The sequence below is a fragment of the Neltuma alba genome, unplaced genomic scaffold (genome assembly GCF_004799145.2).
Source record: "Neltuma alba isolate B1F8T4 unplaced genomic scaffold, ASM479914v2 tig00011585_pilon, whole genome shotgun sequence".
Lineage (NCBI taxonomy): Eukaryota > Viridiplantae > Streptophyta > Magnoliopsida > Fabales > Fabaceae > Neltuma > Neltuma alba.
The window spans coordinates 437204-457163 of NW_021636238.1; the positions used below are offsets into that span (position 1 = coordinate 437204).

At 33.1% G+C, this 19960-nt stretch overlaps 1 protein-coding gene across 1 annotated transcript; it reads left to right on the plus strand.

Annotated features, from left to right (window-relative positions):
• The first annotated feature begins 6636 nt into the window (after window positions 1-6636).
• On the plus strand, window positions 6637-7899 carry LOC114715282 (uncharacterized). The gene is made up of 3 exons (XM_028900079.1): window positions 6637-6703; window positions 6825-6903; window positions 7075-7899. The coding sequence occupies exons 1-3, from the start codon at window positions 6698-6700 to the stop codon at window positions 7665-7667; spliced, it is 678 nt and encodes a 225-aa protein (XP_028755912.1). The 5' UTR covers window positions 6637-6697; the 3' UTR covers window positions 7668-7899.
• Window positions 7900-19960: the final 12061 nt, after the last annotated feature.

Below are 19960 nucleotides of genomic sequence, written 5' to 3' on the forward strand. Positions count from 1 at the left end.
TGGAATTAATTAGGATGTTATTGTTGTTTGGAAAGTATAACATGATTTGATTTTGTAGAAATGTTGCCATTGTTTGTAGTTTGTTTTGGTTCTACTTCTATACTTTAGAATTGTGGGTTGAATAAAAACTATTAATGTAAATTTCCACTATTTATTTAAAAATGTATATTTTCATCTAGTCTGTGGAGAACTAATGAGTATAGAGCCAAAATATTTGTTTGTTCTAGAAAGAACAAACGAACATGGGCAAATAGACAAATATGTTGGCTCCATATTCGTTTGTTTTTGGTATAACAAATGAATATGGTTGGTAGAACAGACGAATATATAACTACTATTCACATCTCATTTGTCAACATCTACCTCTAAACAAACAAAAAAAGGCCTCCAAAATAGACAAAACGAGCATATTTTGTACCAGTGATGTATGTATTTGTTAGGGTGTGCAAAAATCTAGCAGCCTAGTATGACCGGATCTAACCCGAGCAAACCTGATGGGGTCTGGTTTGAAAAATATTGACCAAAAGCAAAAAAAAAAAAAAAGGCCAACCAAACTATACTAACTCCTCGAGTTACACTGGACTGCAGATTGAGCTAGACCTATTGGTCTAGTCCTGTGTGACTTGGAGATTATATTATCTCTTTTTAATATTTTGTTACCTTCTTCTCTTTTTTTTCCCTTCTAAATCTAACCTAAGATTGTGAAGACTAAAGATCAGAGAACAATATAGAGCCAGACTATCTCCTCTCTATCAATGTTGTCTTGATATATTTGCTTTGTGTTACTCTTGGTAACTTCTATAATTAAGGCACGGATCTTGGTTCGCAGATCTTTTTTTTTTATATATATATAAAGCTTTAGTTTTACATCGGTTATGGGAAAACAACATAGATGGTTTTGTCCCTTTCAGAACCATGTTAAAAGGTTTATTTAAAGGAAAAATTACACACAGGTCCCATATAGGAGAATTAAGTCAGATAAAGTCCCCGAAAGTCTCCAAATTCTTCCTAAGTCCCCAGGGACTTGTGTGTAATAAATTTCAATTGTAAAAAGTCTGTTATGCCCTCATTGATTGAAAAAGAAAAAAAAAAGAGGGGAATGCCTTCTCCTGGTGTGTTGGGTGCTCTATATATATAAGAAGAAAAAGCTTTAAAAAAAAGGAATGGAGGTTTATAATAGATGCCATTGTGTCCATTATTCCAGGGAAGCTGTGTTTTTTTTTTCATTTTCTTTATAGGTGTTATCATTAAGAACATTATCTTCTTCGTCCACAGCCATTAAAAATGCAATGTTGGTTTGAAAAGTTGATTTACTGTAGATGTGTGGGTATTAAAGATGAAATGAACTCACTTGAACTATCAAGGGAAGCTCATTTTAATCATGTGGTCTTAATCATCTTAGGTGTGGTTTTGTTATGTGTGTTAGGGTTATAAGGTGATGCTCTGTTTTTTGGTGATTGATGCTCTATTTTTTCGATAATTGATGTTGTGTTGCAAAGGAAAATGAGAGGTTTTTATTGTTATAAGCCCTGTGATGCGATTGTTAAATGTCTTGTTAATGGGTACATCAAATGTTGTTAATATAACTGTATGACTTGTTATTAACAAGTGATTCTGACAGGTTGATATGAAAAATGACAACTTCAAGTGGGAAGCATTTGTTCTGTTATCTCCATATAGGGGGACAATTTATTAATAGTGTAGAAGGTGAAATGCAATATGTTCGAGGTTGTGTGAGAACAAGAATGATAAAGAAAGGTATACCAATCACTAAAAAACCCTTAGGGAGGCCAAAGAAAAGAAGAATTGAATCTCAATTTCAAAATTAAAAACTTTACCATTGTGGAAGATGCCATAAGCTAGGCCATACTGTAAAGACTTGCTAGAACTTCAATCCAAGTTGAGCTTTGTTGGTGGCTTGTTTATATTTCTTTTTGTGAATGCTTGTGACATAATTGTTTTGTAAATATCATAACCCACACCTAAAGTTGTCCGTCATTATCCACAAATGCAACCTATGTGCTTTATTGAATGGGTTGTAAATTTAGTGTAGTTATATTATACAGATATATCAAGTGGTAAATGACATTTGGTTGTAATCTGATATAATATCATATTGTATTTTAATATACTTTTCAATAGGTTGTAATGGACTTGTTATCAGATGCTGTGGAGGTTGTCATTAGTGGTTTGAATTATGTTACTGATATAAAGTGACAATGTCTCCTACTTGCAATGTTCAATGATTTCTTAACACATGATTGTTGAGTTAAAGTTGTAACATGATATCATTTGGTTATAATTTGATGTTATGTTGAGGTGTGATATCCCATAGTATGAGTTGTCAAGGGCACTACCGAGATTGTTAACCACTTCTCCTCATGTTGTCATCAGCCGCCATTAAGGTTGTAAATGAATCTCTACAATAAAAATCTGTTATAATCCTATTGGGTTTAGTTACAGTTGTTAATGACTTCAAAACACCTCACATTATATTGTTAAGGTCGTTATGTGTGCTGATAATACAATTTTTTTAGAAGCTGTGGTATCTGATAGAATGAATTGTCAGGGGCACTGCTGAGGTTGTTAACCACTTCTCCTCAGGTTGTCAACAACCACTGTTAAGGTTGTAAATAAATATCTGCAATAAAAATGTGTTGTAATGCTGCTGGGTTTACTTAAAGCTGTTAGTGACTTCAAAATGCCTACCATTATATTGTTAAGTTCATCATATGTGCTGATAATATAATCTTTTAAGAAGCCATGGCATCCCATATAGTGAATTGTCAGGGGCACTGCTAAGGTTGTTAAGCACTTTCCCTCAGGTTGTCAATAGATGCCGTTAAGGTTGTAAATGGATCTGGCAGAGAAGACTGCGATATATACCTATCATGTCATCATGGTTAGCATTTGTTTATCCACTTTTATTAAGTCTTCATTTCTAGACATGATTCAAGTTTAGAATAAGGAATTTTGTGTTTATCGAAACACATGAATGCCATTACAACAACTTCATAACTAGAAAACGATGCCAATCATATTAATATAACTTAACATTCAGCTATCATTATATGGTCAAATAAAAGAACAAAATCTGAACTTTACTTTCAGCTGTCTTTATACTATCAAATGAAAAAACAAAATGTGATGTTTACATTCAGCTGTCATTATGCTATCAAATAAAAAAACTAAATACAATATATGTTGGTTGTTTGTTTCTTCCTCTTGCTTTGGGAGTTTCCTCATAGCAAAGACAACACTTGATCACTATGCAGGTTGTTCCTATGAGTTACAACCCACTACAAGCATTCAACCTTTAAATCATGTGACTTCCTTGTCAATTTTGTTGTTTTTTTCAAATAGTGTTAGCTTCACTCTACAAAGAACTTGGTAGAAGCAATCTCTCTGCAAAAAGGAAACCAAAAAAAGGAACAACTTTGATGGTAGTGAATGACAAGTAATCAGCAGGCATTAACAACCTTGACAATAGTGAATGACAAGTAATCAGCAGGCTTTAACAACCTTGACAGTAGTGAATGACAAGTAATCAGCAGGCATTAATTGACAGTTTATCAAAACCAATTCTTTTCAGCATTTTCATCATATCATATGTGTTAAGAAATCACTGACCACTTCAAGTAGTAGAATTTGTCACTTTATATTAGTAATATAATTTACACTACTAATGACAACCTCCACAGCATCTGATAACAAATCCATTATAGCCTATTAACAAGTACATCAAAATACGGATATGATATTATATCATATTACAACTAGATGTCATTTACCACTTGATATATATGTACAATGGAACTACACCAAATTTACATTTTATCTATAAGGTCCACAAATGTAAACTCATCAAAAGTTACTGTGAATTTGATAACCCTTCCATTGCTTTCTTTTCCCATAATTGATTCTACTATTGTTCTAAATTCTTTATATGATGCGCTTTTCTTTATTATTTTTGTTCTCACACCACCTCCAGCATACTGCATTTCACCTTTTACACCATCAATAAATTGCCCCCCTATATGAAGGTAACAAAACAAATGCTTCCCACTTGAAGTTGTTATCCTTCATATCAACTTGTCACAATCACTCGTTAATAACAAGTCATACAGTTACATTAACAACCTTTGATGTACCTATTAACAAGACATTTAACCATCACATTACAGGGGGTTATAATAGTAAAAATCTGTTATTTTCATTCTTTTTCATTAGCAACATAGTATTAGTCACCGAAAAATAGAGCATCTTTCACCCAAAAATAGAGCATTGCTTTATAACCCTAGCCACACATAACAAAACCACACCTAAGTTGATTAAAACCATATATGACTAAATGAGCTTTCCTTGATAGTTCAAGTGAATTAAATCACATCCTTAATACCCACACACCCATAGCCAATCAACTTTTCAAACCAACATTAAACTTGAGATTGGTTGTGTACAAAAAAAAAAAAAAGAAATCTTGTTCCTGATGAGACCTACCAAGAAGATGAAGAAAAAATATAGCTTTCTTGGAATAATGGAGCACCAACGCAGACCGCCGTTCCTTCTTTCAGAAGCTCTTCTTCCTCATACGCGCAACACCAGTGCACAAACTGAAACTTTTCCTCTGTTTTTTCTTTTTTCAATCAATAAGGGCATAACAGATTTTTTACAATTGCAATTTATTACACAAAGATCCCTGGGGACTTAGGAAGAATTTGGGGATTTTCAGGGACTCTATCTGAATTAATTCTCCTCTATGGGACATGTGTGTAATTTTCCCTTATTTAAATCAACGATAAAAGCTTTTGTTGAACTGTTTCTTTTGTTGCTGTTTTTTTATGGATATGTAACGTTAGCCAAAAAAAATTAAACAAATATAAAATGGACATTTTGGTCAACATTAGGGAAAAAAAAAGTTCCCCTAAGTCCCTTAATCCTTATAGTTTTAATTTTCTAGAATTAATAGTTTGTAAGTGTAATTTAAGGCCTTACAAAGTCGCAAGTGTCATTGTCCCTAAAAATATTAATTCAGGGTGATAATGCTACGGAAGACGAATCCTTAGAAGGTATACAATTAATTTTGAAAAAATCACTGAGTTCCCAAAAAAAAAAAAGAGAGTATAATCATTAAAAAGTCTGAATGATAGTGAGTATATAGTATAGGACGTATTGTCATTTTCAAGACTAGAACTTGTTATTTATTTGTTACAATTTTTTTCATAATTACATTCTTTTCTTGGGACTATAGAATGATTTTTCCTATAATTTTTTGCTATTAGATTGTGGAGATTGAGAATTTGTCATTACTTACCAAAACTAGCTGATGATTGATAATCTGAAGATTTATAACCTGATACTTATCTCTGCAAGGAGACTTACCTTGGAACCGGACAAAACTATTAACGTGTCAGCGCAGGGACCAGGAAGGTTGCTGATGCGTCCTCTTGTGAAGACTCTGATTCCTTCTATATGGGTATAAGCATGCAAGACAAGGTCGATTTGGAATTACTTTATTGATTTGGAATCCCTTCATTATTCCTATTCTTTCATTATTGACCAAATTTTATAGTTAATACTCCTCCCGATCTTTAATATAGGACCTAATTATTGAGTTGATTTTGGTCCTAAATACAGGACATATTTCTCATATTTATTAATTTTTTCTAAATTACCCCTATAAATACTCCATTAACCATAATCAGGTAGAAGAGGAAGGGAGGATATTAAGAAATATGATTATGGTGTTTTAGGAAAAATATTGCATATTTTTTATAATTAACTAACTTACATAACTTCCTTAATATAATCAAATTAATTAAATAGATCTTATATTAAGGATCGGGAAACAACCTTACAAGTCTTCCTATGTCCACAATGTGACGGTAGCAGCCTCGCATAAGACATATGGTAAAATAGATGGTGGAATTTGGACAATCCTCGCTTATTCATTTTTGTATTAATAATTAGAACACTAGCTAGAACCTAGTGTACCGTACGTTTATATTTTAGTCTAAAAGAATTAGCTAGGTTGTTAGGGAATAATACTTCTCATATTGACTATTCAAATTAAGTGGCTCCGCTAGAAATTAAAGTATTAAATCATGTTTAGTATTTTATGAGACCACTGCCCCAACTTCCGCCCCCTATAAATAGTAGATTAATAACTAATTTACAAAGATTAATAAAATTAGTTAAATTAGTAATTTATAAAAATTATATTTATGTATTTTTAAATACCTCTTGAATCCTTTGTATCCGAAAATATTGACAAAAATTTTCCTTTTAAGAATAGTTTAGAAAGAAAATAAAAAATTTATAAGACAAAGTTGTAACTATAAGATTTTACATTTAAAATTAAAATACGCCCTTCAAGCCTCAATTAGCGCTCTACATTTAGGACGGAGGAAGAATATATGCTTGTATATTTGTATGTTATTATTGGTTCTTAGAGCCCGGGGGAATCTTGAACCCAGCAACCATGCATGTAGTTTCAGCCAAGATATAAGACGAATAAGGTACTTGTCGCTATTTGTGTTGGTACGTAACACATTAACAAACAAGAACTAACTGCACTATATATGTATGTAACAGGGGAATCACAGAAGCCCGACAGGAAGAAGCATTTGCTATATATGCTGCCAATTCAGTTTTCCGGACAACGTCTATAACTCGCCATTTGTTTCCAAACGTCAACATGAAGGTGAGATGGATCTATATATTTCACTACTTTTAATAATCGGTTTCTTAGAAGTTCCGCTTAATTTATGTTGTTGCATAAGAAACAACTTTTGTGTTTGAACTTCGTCATATGGGTACTGCAGCAAAAAATAACAATGAAGGTGCATATGGAGTGCGACAGTTGCAGAAACAAGGCATTGAAAATAGCTTCGTCCATAAAAGGTAATTACACATATATACTCTTGCGTTATGCCATTGCAGTACAACCACACCCCTGCAAAAACTTAACAGAGAATTAGAGTGTTTGGTTTCATGTTAAGAGCCGAACTTTCTTGCATAAAAAATATGGTTTTGATTGTTTTGAACGTAAATGCAAATGCATGTACTGTACAGGAGTGACTTCCGTATCAATAGACGAGAAGGACAAAGATCGAGTAGTAGTTATAGGTGAAGATGTGGATACGGTTTGCTTGGGTAGGATGCTGAAGAAGAAGTTCCGGACTGTCACCGTTCTAACGGTGGAAGAAGTGAAGCCCAAACCTCCTGAGAGCAAAGACAAGGACAAGGACAGAGGAAAAGACAAAGAAAAGGATAAGGGCAAAGACAAAGGCAAGGACAAGGACAAAGACAAAGTCCGAAGCTGTACAATTTGCATTGTGCCGCCCTGTAATCCTTGCCCCACCAAGTGCCCCGGGCATTGTGACCCTTGTTCAAGATGCCATAGCCCTAAGTGCCATGGTGATTGCAAGCCATGTACGAAATGCGAGAGCTTCAAGTGCCATGGGGATTGCAAGTCCTGCAAAAGATGTGGGAGCTTCAAGTGCAGTGGTCAGTGTGCTTCTTCTATCTGTGTCCGACCACCACCGTGTTATGGCCAGTGTCCTCCCTGGATCACATGTCCTTCTTGCTGCGTTAAGCGTCCTTATGACCCTTATTGTTATCGTGTAGTTTATGATTCATCCCCTGAGTCTTGCTCCATCCAGTGACCCATCTCTGCAAGAAACATCTATTACAAAGTTGCTTTAATAATAAAAAACACACACACACCCCATCTCACTGCGCTCTCTCTCTCTCTCTCTCTCTCTCTCTGATCACTCGCACGTAGGCACACAGAGACCTGTTTCGGTTTGTTTCGCATGGTTTTATAGTTTTCTTTCTGCCAGGGTTGCCAAATCAGCAATTTGTATTTCCTTCGATAAAGCAAATATATATAGTTTGCTCCGCCTACATTGGGTGCATCATCTCTCAGAGGTTTCGGGGGATTCTATGTTGATTTACCATTTTTTATGGCTGGCTTGACACATACTATAATATATATATAGATATATATATATATAATTGCAATGTGTTTTGTTGTGTTAATAGTGTGTGGGTGTGTGGGTGGAGTGTAGAAACTAGAGAGGGAGAGATGGGGCGGCACACGATAGGTGAGTTGTCATTTTCATGTACTTACTAGTCTGCATAAGAACTCAGGGCTTGTTTTTTGTCACATCCTGAAAAATTTAACCCTGATAATGAGTATGAAAAATTAAGTCAAGGTCCAATATGAAAAGTAGACTGACTGATGAAACCAGGCATGACATAAAACCCAGACAGGGTCCAAACTGATTTTTTGAAATTACCTGTCCAGGAAGGGCAAAATGAAAACATTTCAACATTTTTTTTTTGAAAATTCTTGAAAAATGGTAAAAAAAAAAAAGAAAAGATAAATTAAATGTTTTGGAACCCTATTTGATGCCCCGAAGGTGAAAATAGCATAAAAATAACTTATTATAGAATTTCCTGAAAATATAGGCTTTTCAAAAAAAAATAGTGAAAATTGAGCAAAAATAATTATTTCAAATATTTAGAGGCCTCAATAATTTTAAAAAAATATGAAATAATTATTTAGGGATTTATTTGAGTTTATAAAATTATCTCCAGGCCCTAAAAATGCAGGAATTAATTTTAGAATATTTATTACCGAAATCTTATCAGTAAAGCTTGATTTCAAAGAAAATTCGAAATAAATAGTTAGAGGTTAAGATAAATTCTAAAAATTTTCAGGATACTTTCCTATATTAAAAGGGAATTTTTGATGGAGAGAAATAAATTTTTAAAGGCCCAGAACTATTTTTGAAAATAGTAACCAATATAGTGAGTTTTGTTTAGAAATTGATAACTTGTGATTAGACCATATTTCTCTTTTCTTCCTTATCAGTTTTGGACTTCATTTGAGCCAAGGAAGCCCACCAAATTCGTACAGCCCATGGTCTCTCTTATTAAAAGAGTTCAAGCCCAATTTAAGCCCAAAATACATAAGAAAAATCAAGAAGGGACACTTGGCATGAGCTGAAATTTGGGGGTTATGAAAAGATACACATGTACCTTTATGTAGCAGAAAATGGCACCATTTTGGAGGGATTATGGTTAGAGCTTGAGCTCTATAAATACCCCCTAATTACACATAATTTGGCCAAAAATAGGAAAAAGAGGAAAAATTCTGTTCAATTGAAATATCACCATTAAATAGCACCTAAAACCTTCCAAATCAAAGGAAAATCATCAAGCTTCAATCAAGGATCCACTAAGGTATGTCTAAGCTTGATTTTGGTTAGATTTAAGGGTTGTTTTGATTGAAATTTTATGACAAAATCCAAGTCCTTATGTTGTTCAATTTTCAGTCACATTAGCATGCCCTAATGTTGGAATATTGAATGATACAATGACACAAGGATAAAGACAAGGAAAAAAGGGAATAAAAATTAAAGAAAATGAAATTAGGGGATAAAAATACCTTAAAAGAGACCAATCTTGTGGAACATAAAATGATATGTAATTGTTAGAATTTGGACATGAAATTTTACAAGCAAATAGATCTCATTTTTAGCTTTAAAACAAGTAGTAAACCATTAAAATTAGAGTTTTATGCTAAAAGTTATACCCTTCCAAAGTTGGCCAAAAATACTGAAAATTCAAAAATTGACCATATGAACAGTGCAATTTGTCAAATTTTCTGGTGCTGTTCTGGATAGAATTGAGTCCAATGAATATTTTTTCTGTATAGAACTCTTAGCAAGCTTTGTGAAAATTAGAACCACCTCGTTTCAATTTTTCTAGAATTAGTTATGAATTTTCAAAGTTGGCCCAATTTCGGAAGAACAGTGTACGGACAGAATTAAAGGTAAAATTTTGAAGTTGAAATTTTTCATCTGGCAACATTGCAAAACACGTTATAATGGTTCCAATTGAAGTATAACGTTGCAAAACATGTTATGTTGAAATTTTATGACAAAATCCAAGTCCTTAGAGAAGGATAGAAATGATGAATATGAGCTTGGAATAGCATGTTTAATTGATGTTTGGATTGAATTTTGGAAGAAAACCAAAGTTAGGGTTCTAAACACCCTATTTGGCCACTATGGAATTTTGAGGATAAAGATTGTTTTAATGTGATTTGATGATTCCAATGGGTTTAAAAAGGTGTTTTTATGTAAGGAAACACCAAGAAAAAGTATTTAAAATCCAATTTGATATTTGGATTCTACATGAAAAATTGTTTAGGAATGGCCCAAGAGATTGGATGAAACAAAGAGGAAAAAATTATGTCAAAATCAAGGAAAAAAGGGTTTAATTGAGTTTATTGTTGAACAATGGTGTTTATGCTTGGATTGTTGATAATATGGAATGTGTTTATGCTTGGATTGATGGGCATTATGCAAGAAAACAAAGAGAAGCACAAAATCCTTAAAGAGGCTGAATTTAATACATGAGTAAGAGGTAACATTGAACTCATAATTTGATTGCTTTCTTGCTTGCTTAAATGTGTTTATGTTACCTGATTTTGTTGCCATGATGTGATGGAGCAAGCTATGTGATTATGTGTGAATTTTTATGTTAAATGTCCCTTGGCAATATGTAATGTTGAATGGCATAATGGTTGATTTATGACTCTCTTTCCATGGCAAGTGTAATGTATATGTAATGTTGCATGATAACTCTATTTTTAATGTAATATCTCACATTCTGCATAGATAACTGTGATTCATTGCTATTGAGATTTCTATAAAATCTCATTCCTTTTATGTATAAACAACCAATAGGACTCTCAAGTGGTATGATCAAGGGCAAGGAGGTGATATTTCCATAAAGGAAATATGTTATGAAATTATATTGAATTTATGTTGAACATTATGTACAATATTTATAATATTTATGACTATATATTGGATGACTTTTAAGGGTTATAAATTATAAAGAATAACTTATTATATGCTGTCATATGTGGCTGAACCATGTTGGAATGATTGTGGTTTTATTTGGTTAAGTTTTGGCACGAAAAGGATAAAAGTTGACTTTTGAAGGGTAAAATTTGACCATGCGAAATTTTGAGCAAATAATAGAGTTTGGAGCTGAAACTTAACAGTCTAATAAATCATATTTTTAGCTTTAGAATGTATGGTATTTCATAAAATTTGGAGTTCTATACAAAGAGTTATGCCCTTCCAAAATTGTGAGAAAATGACTAAATAAATAGTACATCTTATTATTGAAACTGGGCACACATGAGCTGAATGCATACTGTGACCATATTTTTCCCTTAAAGAGCTCATTGTAAGCTTTAAGTAGGACTTGAAACAATATCGTTTTGATTTCTCTAGAATTAGTTATGATTTTTCAAAGCTTGACCTTTGTTAGGGTTACATAAATAATAACCTGAATTTATGAAATTTTAAAGTTCAAATTTTTTCAACTTATGGCCATAAGAAATAATTCCAAATAGTTTCAATTGAGATAAAATATTGTCTAAAAGTAAGGTGTAACGCTTTTCACCATAAGTGGGGCTTCTTCTCTGAAGCTATTGGCGGATTTTGGCTAGGGCTTGCTTGGCTTTTTGGCTTTCATGGCGTCCTCAATGATGAGAGCTAGCCCTGAGATCTCAGCATCGAAGCTTTGAGGGTCCATGTGCGGTATATATTGCAGATAGAGGGCTTGGTTAAGAGTAATGTGCTTGCAGGTTGGTTGTGTAAGGTAATTGGCATCGTTGAAAGAAGACCACATGAGACTTCAAAATCCTATTAACCTATGGCTATGAGTATTCCTCCAACGACTACTCTCCAAGACTTGATTAGAGTGGGTGAAGTATTTAAGTCAAAGAATGCTACTTGCAAAAGCTTTTCTTAAACAATTAAGAATGCTAAATGGCATCCATATATGCCAAGCGAATAATTAAACAAAAAGGGTTCATTAAATAATCAACCAAAAAAATGAATGAATGAAGATTTAAATAAATAAATTAACAAGCAACTAAATGAAGAAACAAACCTTAATTCAAACATTTGACTTGGCAAAACTTCAGAAGAAACAAACCTTAATTCCAGCTAAAATTTTAAGCTGCTCAAATTAACTTCATAATCGCATACATTTTGTTTGTTCGGGTGACATGCTGGAAAAGAAACATATTTAAGATACACTTTGTCAAAGGTGCAAGAGTGCCCCTAATACTATTTAAGTTTGATAGAATTTCCATTGATCTACCATGTGCCTGACTTGAAGTTTTATATGCTTGAGGATGACATATAAAACTTTAAGTTATGCATATGGTAGATCAATGGAAATTCCATGAAGCTTAAATTGCATTAGAGGCTATTTTGCACCCTTAACACAGTGTATCTCAGATACTTCGGGTCTCTTTCGAAGCATGTCATGCAAACAAACAAAAAATAGTCCTCCTGCATAACTCATAGGCCATGGAAATCATAACAATTATTGCACTGCCAAATAGAAAAATGATGGATAAATAGAAGAATGCAATAGACTATTACAGCCATTGAAGCAAAGAAAGGAGCAACACATAGAGCATCAAAACAAGCTTTATTCATCAAGTAAACAGGCTTAGATAGTCATTAATATAAACCTCCCTCCCCCCAAAATAAACATGCTTAGATAGTCAAAAGAACAAGTAAATGCTATTAAATTATCAGGACCAACATCTTTCCTGCATGTGAATATGAATCAAGAAAATATGATTTCAGAGAGATGGAAAAACAATACATTTCCCTTTCTTTAAGAAAGGGATTAGAATAATGAATTCATGATTTTATGTACGAACTTTCACACCAAAGGTACGATACAGCTTACCGTAGTGCAAGAAAGAAAGAAAGCATAAAAAAAAAAAAAAACAAGAAGACTGTCCAAGAATGTTTTGAGAACTATTATCAAATTTCTCCAAGAGTTGGGGGGGGGGGGGAACGGATGTGTAGATGTCAAGTATACATAGCCCTAATAAACTAAACAAATATGCACTGGACGTAAAAAATTCTAATACGTCGAAACCACAATTAATTGACCAAAAAAGCATTGAATTTTCACAGACAAGGGAAATTACACAATTCTGTTACCCAGTCAAAACACTAAAAATGCCAAAGAACGCAATATTTAACGCACAAAAAGAAAAAGACATCGCGAAAGTAGTATAATCAGTAAAAGGAAGAGACCAAGAAAACCTGTTTGAGCTTCTGAATGGCAACTTTCCTTCTCGACCCCTCTTCTCGCAGCCAAAAAAGTCCTTCATCAGCCATCAACTGCAAATTGAATTGAACCCAGAATCATAAAAGAAATTAGAACACAACCCCGAAGAACCCAAAAGGAAAGAGAATATTGAAGAAAGAAAGAACTACAAGAAACAGAAAACAAACAAAAAGAAATAGTTGCATTCAGAAGATATATGTATATATAATACCTTATGCAAAGACATTGATATTTCCTCGTTTGCCTTGATCGTTCAACGAAAATGGAGGATGAAAAAAGGGAACGTTGGGGTTCACATTTCCAGAATCATCGAACTGGTTATGCAAACCGGGAAGGAAAATGATGCCACTCTGGATCGGATGGTGATAGGCATGCGTTTCCATATAAATAGCAAGTCCCACCCAAATAAAAATATGGCCTCAGAAAAGAAAAATCAAGAAAATGCACAAAGTAAAGAAAGATTCGGTTCCAATGGCCTTACCCCCGAATCCAAAAAGCAAAAATATGGTTAACTTAGCCTCTTTCCGTTATGATCCTCCCCCGTAAGAGTTCACAAGCCACCCTATATTTAGAAAAGATCTCGCCTTCCCTTATCTCTCTCTATGTCACTTCTTTCTCAGACTTTATACTTTCTCTTTTATATCCTTCCTATTGCTCGGTCTTGCATAGTTTCTTCGAGTTTCATATCGATGTCAAAGTTAGAAAGACGTTTCGAGGTTGCTGTGCTGTGTGATCATTCTTACGCCGCATCAGACACGTGTCATGATATCTTGATGCCACCTGTAAGGTTCTAAAAGATTTGTTAGTTATGGCCCGAATTTGTCAATTACGGTTTCGCATGGTCAAATGCCACGAATCCTGGGATCAGATTTTCTTTTGGAAAATGAGATTCAAATGCTGTAATTTTAACTAAATAATTTTGACATTAATACAATCAGTTTTAAAATTAATTATAACTATGCAGTAGGAGGATGAAGGGAATCAGGAATAGGTTATGTTTGTCCTATTTTTCATACAATGTTTGTCTTTTTTTTTTTTGGGTCTTCTTTTTATTATATTTTTATGGGCTAAATGGGCTTCTTTTCTCTTGTTTCTCTATTTTCTATGTCCTGGTTCTAGCGTGTTAGCTTTGGAGCCCAAACCCCCTCCGGTCACAAAAGAAAAATTCTGGGAAGTTCAGGATATGATTCTCCCTTCCTTTCCTTTTCTTTCTTTCTTTTTTTTTAAAAAAAAACTTAACTAAATTTGCCACTCGGAGTGTCAACACTATTTTTCTAAGTTAGTATACATAATGTCAATGTTTTTTTTAAGATATAATCAGCATTTTTGGGATTAGTTAGAAAGAGTAATCCAATAAGAGGTTAGTTGAAGAGAATTTGTGGGTCCGAATGATCAAAAAATCTAGACAGTGGTGCGCGCACCATTTAAAAAAAAATGAAGTGGAAAATGTCCAAATTAAAAATTATAGTATACCATTTTCATTTAATAATGGGTTAATGTACAAATCTACTAATGAACTTAATGTAAAACAGGAAGAGAGAAAGAGTAAGAGAAGATGAGGTAGAAGGAGAAAATAGAACTGGAAAAGGGAAAGTCGGGAGAAAAAGTAGAAAGAATAATAACTGTCAATTTGATTCAATGATTCAAGTCTGCCATAAAATGAAAACTCTAGATCTAATTATACTAAAACAACAACAACAACAATAACAACCAGCCCTAATAATAAAAATACTAAAATACTAATAAATCTAAATAAAAATAAATTCAAATAACTCAGATATCCTAAAAATAAAAAAAATCATAAATATTTATTTTCATATCCCGTCAGAACTTTTCCACTGTTTGACACCATAATCAAAACTCAGATGCAAAAATGCCTATAGACATTACAAAAGAGTCCAAAAGTACAACAATTGTTAACTATTCTAAACGTCTATTACCTTCTTCTTCTATGGGTCCCACCCAATTTTCACATATCATACGCTTTTTCACATCCCGAGTTTCTCTCTCTTTCCACTCACTTTCCTCTTCTCACTTCTAATATTGGCACCAATTTTCATATTCAGTCTCGTCGGAATCAATTTCCATGCTCATCGGATAACGAGCACCAACAGCTCATCTCCCGCTATGTGTAACACCTTTATCTTTATATACGAACGGGGTTATTCTAAATAACTTCAAACAAAAACCAACTTTCATCCTTCGAAAGAAAATTTTTTTAAAACATTTCCCAAACACAGGATTTGATCTCATTTAAGAAATAAGATTTTTTGAAAAATTTTAAACTTCCCAAACTTGCTTCCAATGAAGCCTGTCTAGTGGTTCCAGTATTTAATTTAACCTTTTTTTTTTCAAAACTAGTAAAATTATCTTAAGACTCGGGCTCTAGCATTGTCAAAGACCCATACTTAGCAAATAAGTCAACGCAAAAATTATTCCGCTTGAGCAACTTCTCTATTCCCAGACACGATGCATATACTTGCCCTTATCTAATCTGATAAGTGAATATAATTAGCTATTATAACATCTACTTTTACTATCATCATATAGCTATTAGAGCAAATGGCACTTATCTACAAGCTATATGAGCCATAGCTTTCCCCTTTATAGAGGTGAGCTACATATTAGAGTATAAATTTTAAGTTCAAGTAAACTTTGAACTAAACATACTCATATATAAACAATCAGGAGTAAATAAAATTAATACTTAAAATAACAATTGCTAAAATCTTCTTTGGAGTCTCCATATCTCCTCTACAAGATTGCCTTTCCCTTTAAAGAACCTGTTCCTAATATTGGCACATGAGAGAAAAATGAGGCGAGATTTGGAAGAATCTTAGTAGCAAAACATCAACTCAATATATAATATGCAATGGCAATTAGCTATACATGTAAATAGCTTAGAACAACAACTTGTGAGCAAATACCCATGGCCATAGCACAAACTGAAGCAAGGATATTACATGTTCAAAGGCATACATGGCAAATAAGCATGCAAGCAACCAAATACAAACTATAAAAGAGCCAATAAATTTCATTACCTTTTATTTCTTCTTCCAAGTTACCTTCTTTTGCTTGAACTTCTTTAGTTTGCTTCCTCCTTTGTTTTGATACCAATTATCAAATCCTATAATACAATTCATATATACATTTGTAGGAATAGATTAATACTTAACTTTGGTACATTACCATTGCATAATAAATCTCTCCCAGTCCCGAACTTTCGACTAGCTCTTTAACTTGTCTCTTTTTTTTAATTCTTAACTTATCCTTTGGGTTCAAAAGTTCTTTCCTTATGCTTATCATACAATTTTGCATTATAAATCCATTGAAAGATTTAAATTTAACGCAAATAATCTCTTTTATATTCAAATAGGGCTGCCCAAATAGGGTAGGAAAGAAAAGCCATGAATGCAACTTTGCTGCTTTAGATCATAACATAGAAACCTTAAATTATGTCTTATATAGATGCAGCTAAATAATTTCAAATACTATTCCATTATTATTTGAATGCTCTAACCTCTTTAATATATTTGAGATAACTTACCCTTTAAATCTTGAGATTTTTATAGCTTCAAAAGTATTAGTTCAACCATCAATCTGGAGCTCTTAAATGTAATCTAATAGTGCAAAACATTTATTTAGCATTTTAACTCTAATTCAGTAAGAATCTATCTTCAAGAATTTTTGACAGCACAAATTCAAATAGCACCTTCCATCTTCAAGGATGTTTTTTTTTTTTGAGTGGTTTGATTTTGTAAATTTTCAACTCCAAGAGCATGGTTTTTCACTTCAATATTTAAAGTCCAATATGTAATCACCATCTACAATCAACTAGCAATCAAATAGCTCATCTATTATGAAATTTTAAGGCCTCTATTAACTCCCCTTTAAAAAATTGAACGAGACTCCCTCTTTTCAACTCACATAGTAGCAATCACAGCCGCGTGTGTATATATTTATATATATATATATATATATATATCCACATACATATGTTAGAACAAACCATATGAACACATATTTATCCAAAAATTATACAACCATCAGAGTAGTAACAGAAGACTTATAAATACCTATCACCATGCTAGATGATCCAAAGGAGCTATCTACTAATCTCATGGTCTAGGTCTAGATTAGAATAATTAAAATCATAAAAACTTGTTAATAGAAAAGATATCAGGATCTCTTCTAACTAGGAGGTGGGCATAGTGATGGAACTAAAAAAAGTAGCCATTAGTTAAGGAACCTCAAGAGCCATGTATTAGGTTTTCACAATGGTACGGTCATTCAATCAACCATAAAAAACACAACCTACCATCAAGATTATGAAATAACTAAAGAGGATTGAGTCTAAAACTCTACATGGACTAGGCCTGACTGACTGACGGGCCACACTCAAAATATTTTAATTAAAACAATATAATATAATATAATAATATCTCACATTTTTCTACTTAGCTTGTACACTATAGCACTGTTTGGATCGTATCACTAGGGGGTGGGGATTGGGGTTGGGTTAGGGAGTAACCTAATAAGTGTTTTTTGATATGTGGGATTAAAGATAGGTTGGGCTTAGACAGTACCACTTAGGTGGTACTACACAAACCCACCTCCCCCAGAGTATTGTATTTCTAATCCTTGGACTGAATGTTTCAAAGACAAAAATATCCATGATTATAATAATTTTGAGACAAAAATTCCGGTATTAATTTAACCTAGATTAAGACCCTCTTCTATCTATCTATCTATCTATCTATCTATCTATCTATCTATTTGTATTACCGCATTCTCTCCATCACTCCCTGTCACTCTTATCGTTGTGCTTGTCCTCAAGTGTCACATCCTGAGAAATTTCATCAGGACTTGGGGAATTAAAAATTTGGAATGAGGGTTAATATAGAAACTAGACGGAGAGGTGAAACAACTTTTGATGTAAAACCCTGATAAGGTTTGGACTGGCATTTTTGTAATTTTCAATCTTGGAAGGGTAAAACGGGAAAATTTGAGAAAAATTCTTGAAAATTCCTGAAAAATAGGAAAATCATAAAGTAAAGGTTTTGGAATCTCAATTGAGGCCTAGAAGGTGGAAATATTTTGAAAACAAATTATTATGGAATTTTCTGTAAACGGAGGTTTTTTGGGAAAATATTGGAAAATCAGAGGAAAATAATTATTTTAATTAGTTAGAGGCCTCAATAAATTTAGAAAAAAGATGGATAAATCATATAAATATTTATTTGAATTTATAAAATTTTTTTAGGCTTTGGAAGTTCAGAAATTAATTTTAAGAAATTTATTTTCCCCCTGTGACCCCGATAAAGGCCTAACCAAAGAAAATTCAAAATAAATACCTAGAGGAGGTGAAAATTTCTGAAAATTTTCAGATCATGTCCCCATATTGAAAGACAAATTTTCATGGAGAGAAATGAATTTTTGGAGGTCTGAAAAAATTATGGAATGTTACTAGTGAATAGTAACTAATAAAGTGTCGGAATGGTTTGGGATTTTAATTTGATTTGTGGGCCATATTTTTGGACCAGCCTAGACCATATGTGGGGCCCACATTAGGCCCAATTCAAGCCCAATTTTGTGCAGTTTCTGGACAGCTCTATATTTAATTAGAATCAATGCAAAATTAAGGGATAAATGCTTAGAAAAATCTAGTAATTGCCCACTTGTTCAAATCTGACTTCTTCTAGCATTGGATGACTGCCACATAACCCCCATGAGGTGGCAAATTTTGGCCAAACAGGGAGAGGGAAAGCAGATCATATTTTTCTATATATACCCCTTTGGAAAATACAAATAAATGTTAGAAAATTGGAAAAACAAAGGGAGACTCTGCCGCTGTAGCTCCAGCTATATTTGGTTGATATTCTCAAGTGTTTTAGGCAATGAATCATTCAACTTACACTAAGAAAACATTAAGGTATGCTTATGCCTTCTTATTCCTAAGTTTCAAGCTTGGTTAATTAGGGTTTTTGGCTTGAAAAATTAAGAAAAATGCTGCCAAAATTTTGGTGGACCATGTGATGCTTAGGAAAGGATAGAAACCTTAAATACCAAGTGGAATAAGCAAGATTAAGTGGTATATGGATTGACTTTTGGAAGAAAATCCACCTAGGGTTCTACACGTCATTTTCAGCCAAGCACTGTTCATGGGGTAGCAAATTGTTTTTCATTGATTTGATGATTCTAATAGGTTTAGAATGTGTTTTTGTGTAGGGATATGTTGTTGGGAAGTGCTTAAAATCATTAGAATCAAAAATAGAATTTTTAGAAGTTTATATACCCTATTCGGTCAAGGTGAATTCATGGGGAAGGAGTTTAATTTTAAAAATATGATTCCATATTTGAATTTCTCATGAAAAATTGTATAGGAATAAGCCATGAGGTTATTGATTCTAAAAGAGGAATCATTTTGTTAAAAATCAAAGAAAAAGAGGAAAATTGTTAAGTTAAAGTTTAAGGATTGTGTTAAGTTGTTTGGTTATTGATATGCCTATGTTTATACTTGATTTGATAGGCTTTGTGAGGAGGAGTTAAGGAGGATCGTTATCCCTTATGGAGACCAATTGATCAAGTGATAAAAGATAGCTGTGAATTATAATTTAATTGTTTATCTTGCTTGTTTAATGTGATATGTTGGCTGCTTGGATTTAGGAGCTTGTGTTGTGATATTGGTTGATTGGATAACCTTTTTTTATACTTTGGCCAAATGCATTGATTTGTGTTAATGTGAAAGTGTTGATGTTCCCTCCTAGTA

What these genes read in the sequence shown, in the direction of transcription:
- LOC114715282 (XM_028900079.1), top strand. An exon ending in AATAGCTTCGTCCATAAAAG is followed by an intron (nt 6,904 to 7,074) that starts GTAATTACACAT and finishes TGTACTGTACAG; the next exon opens with GAGTGACTTCCGTATCAATA.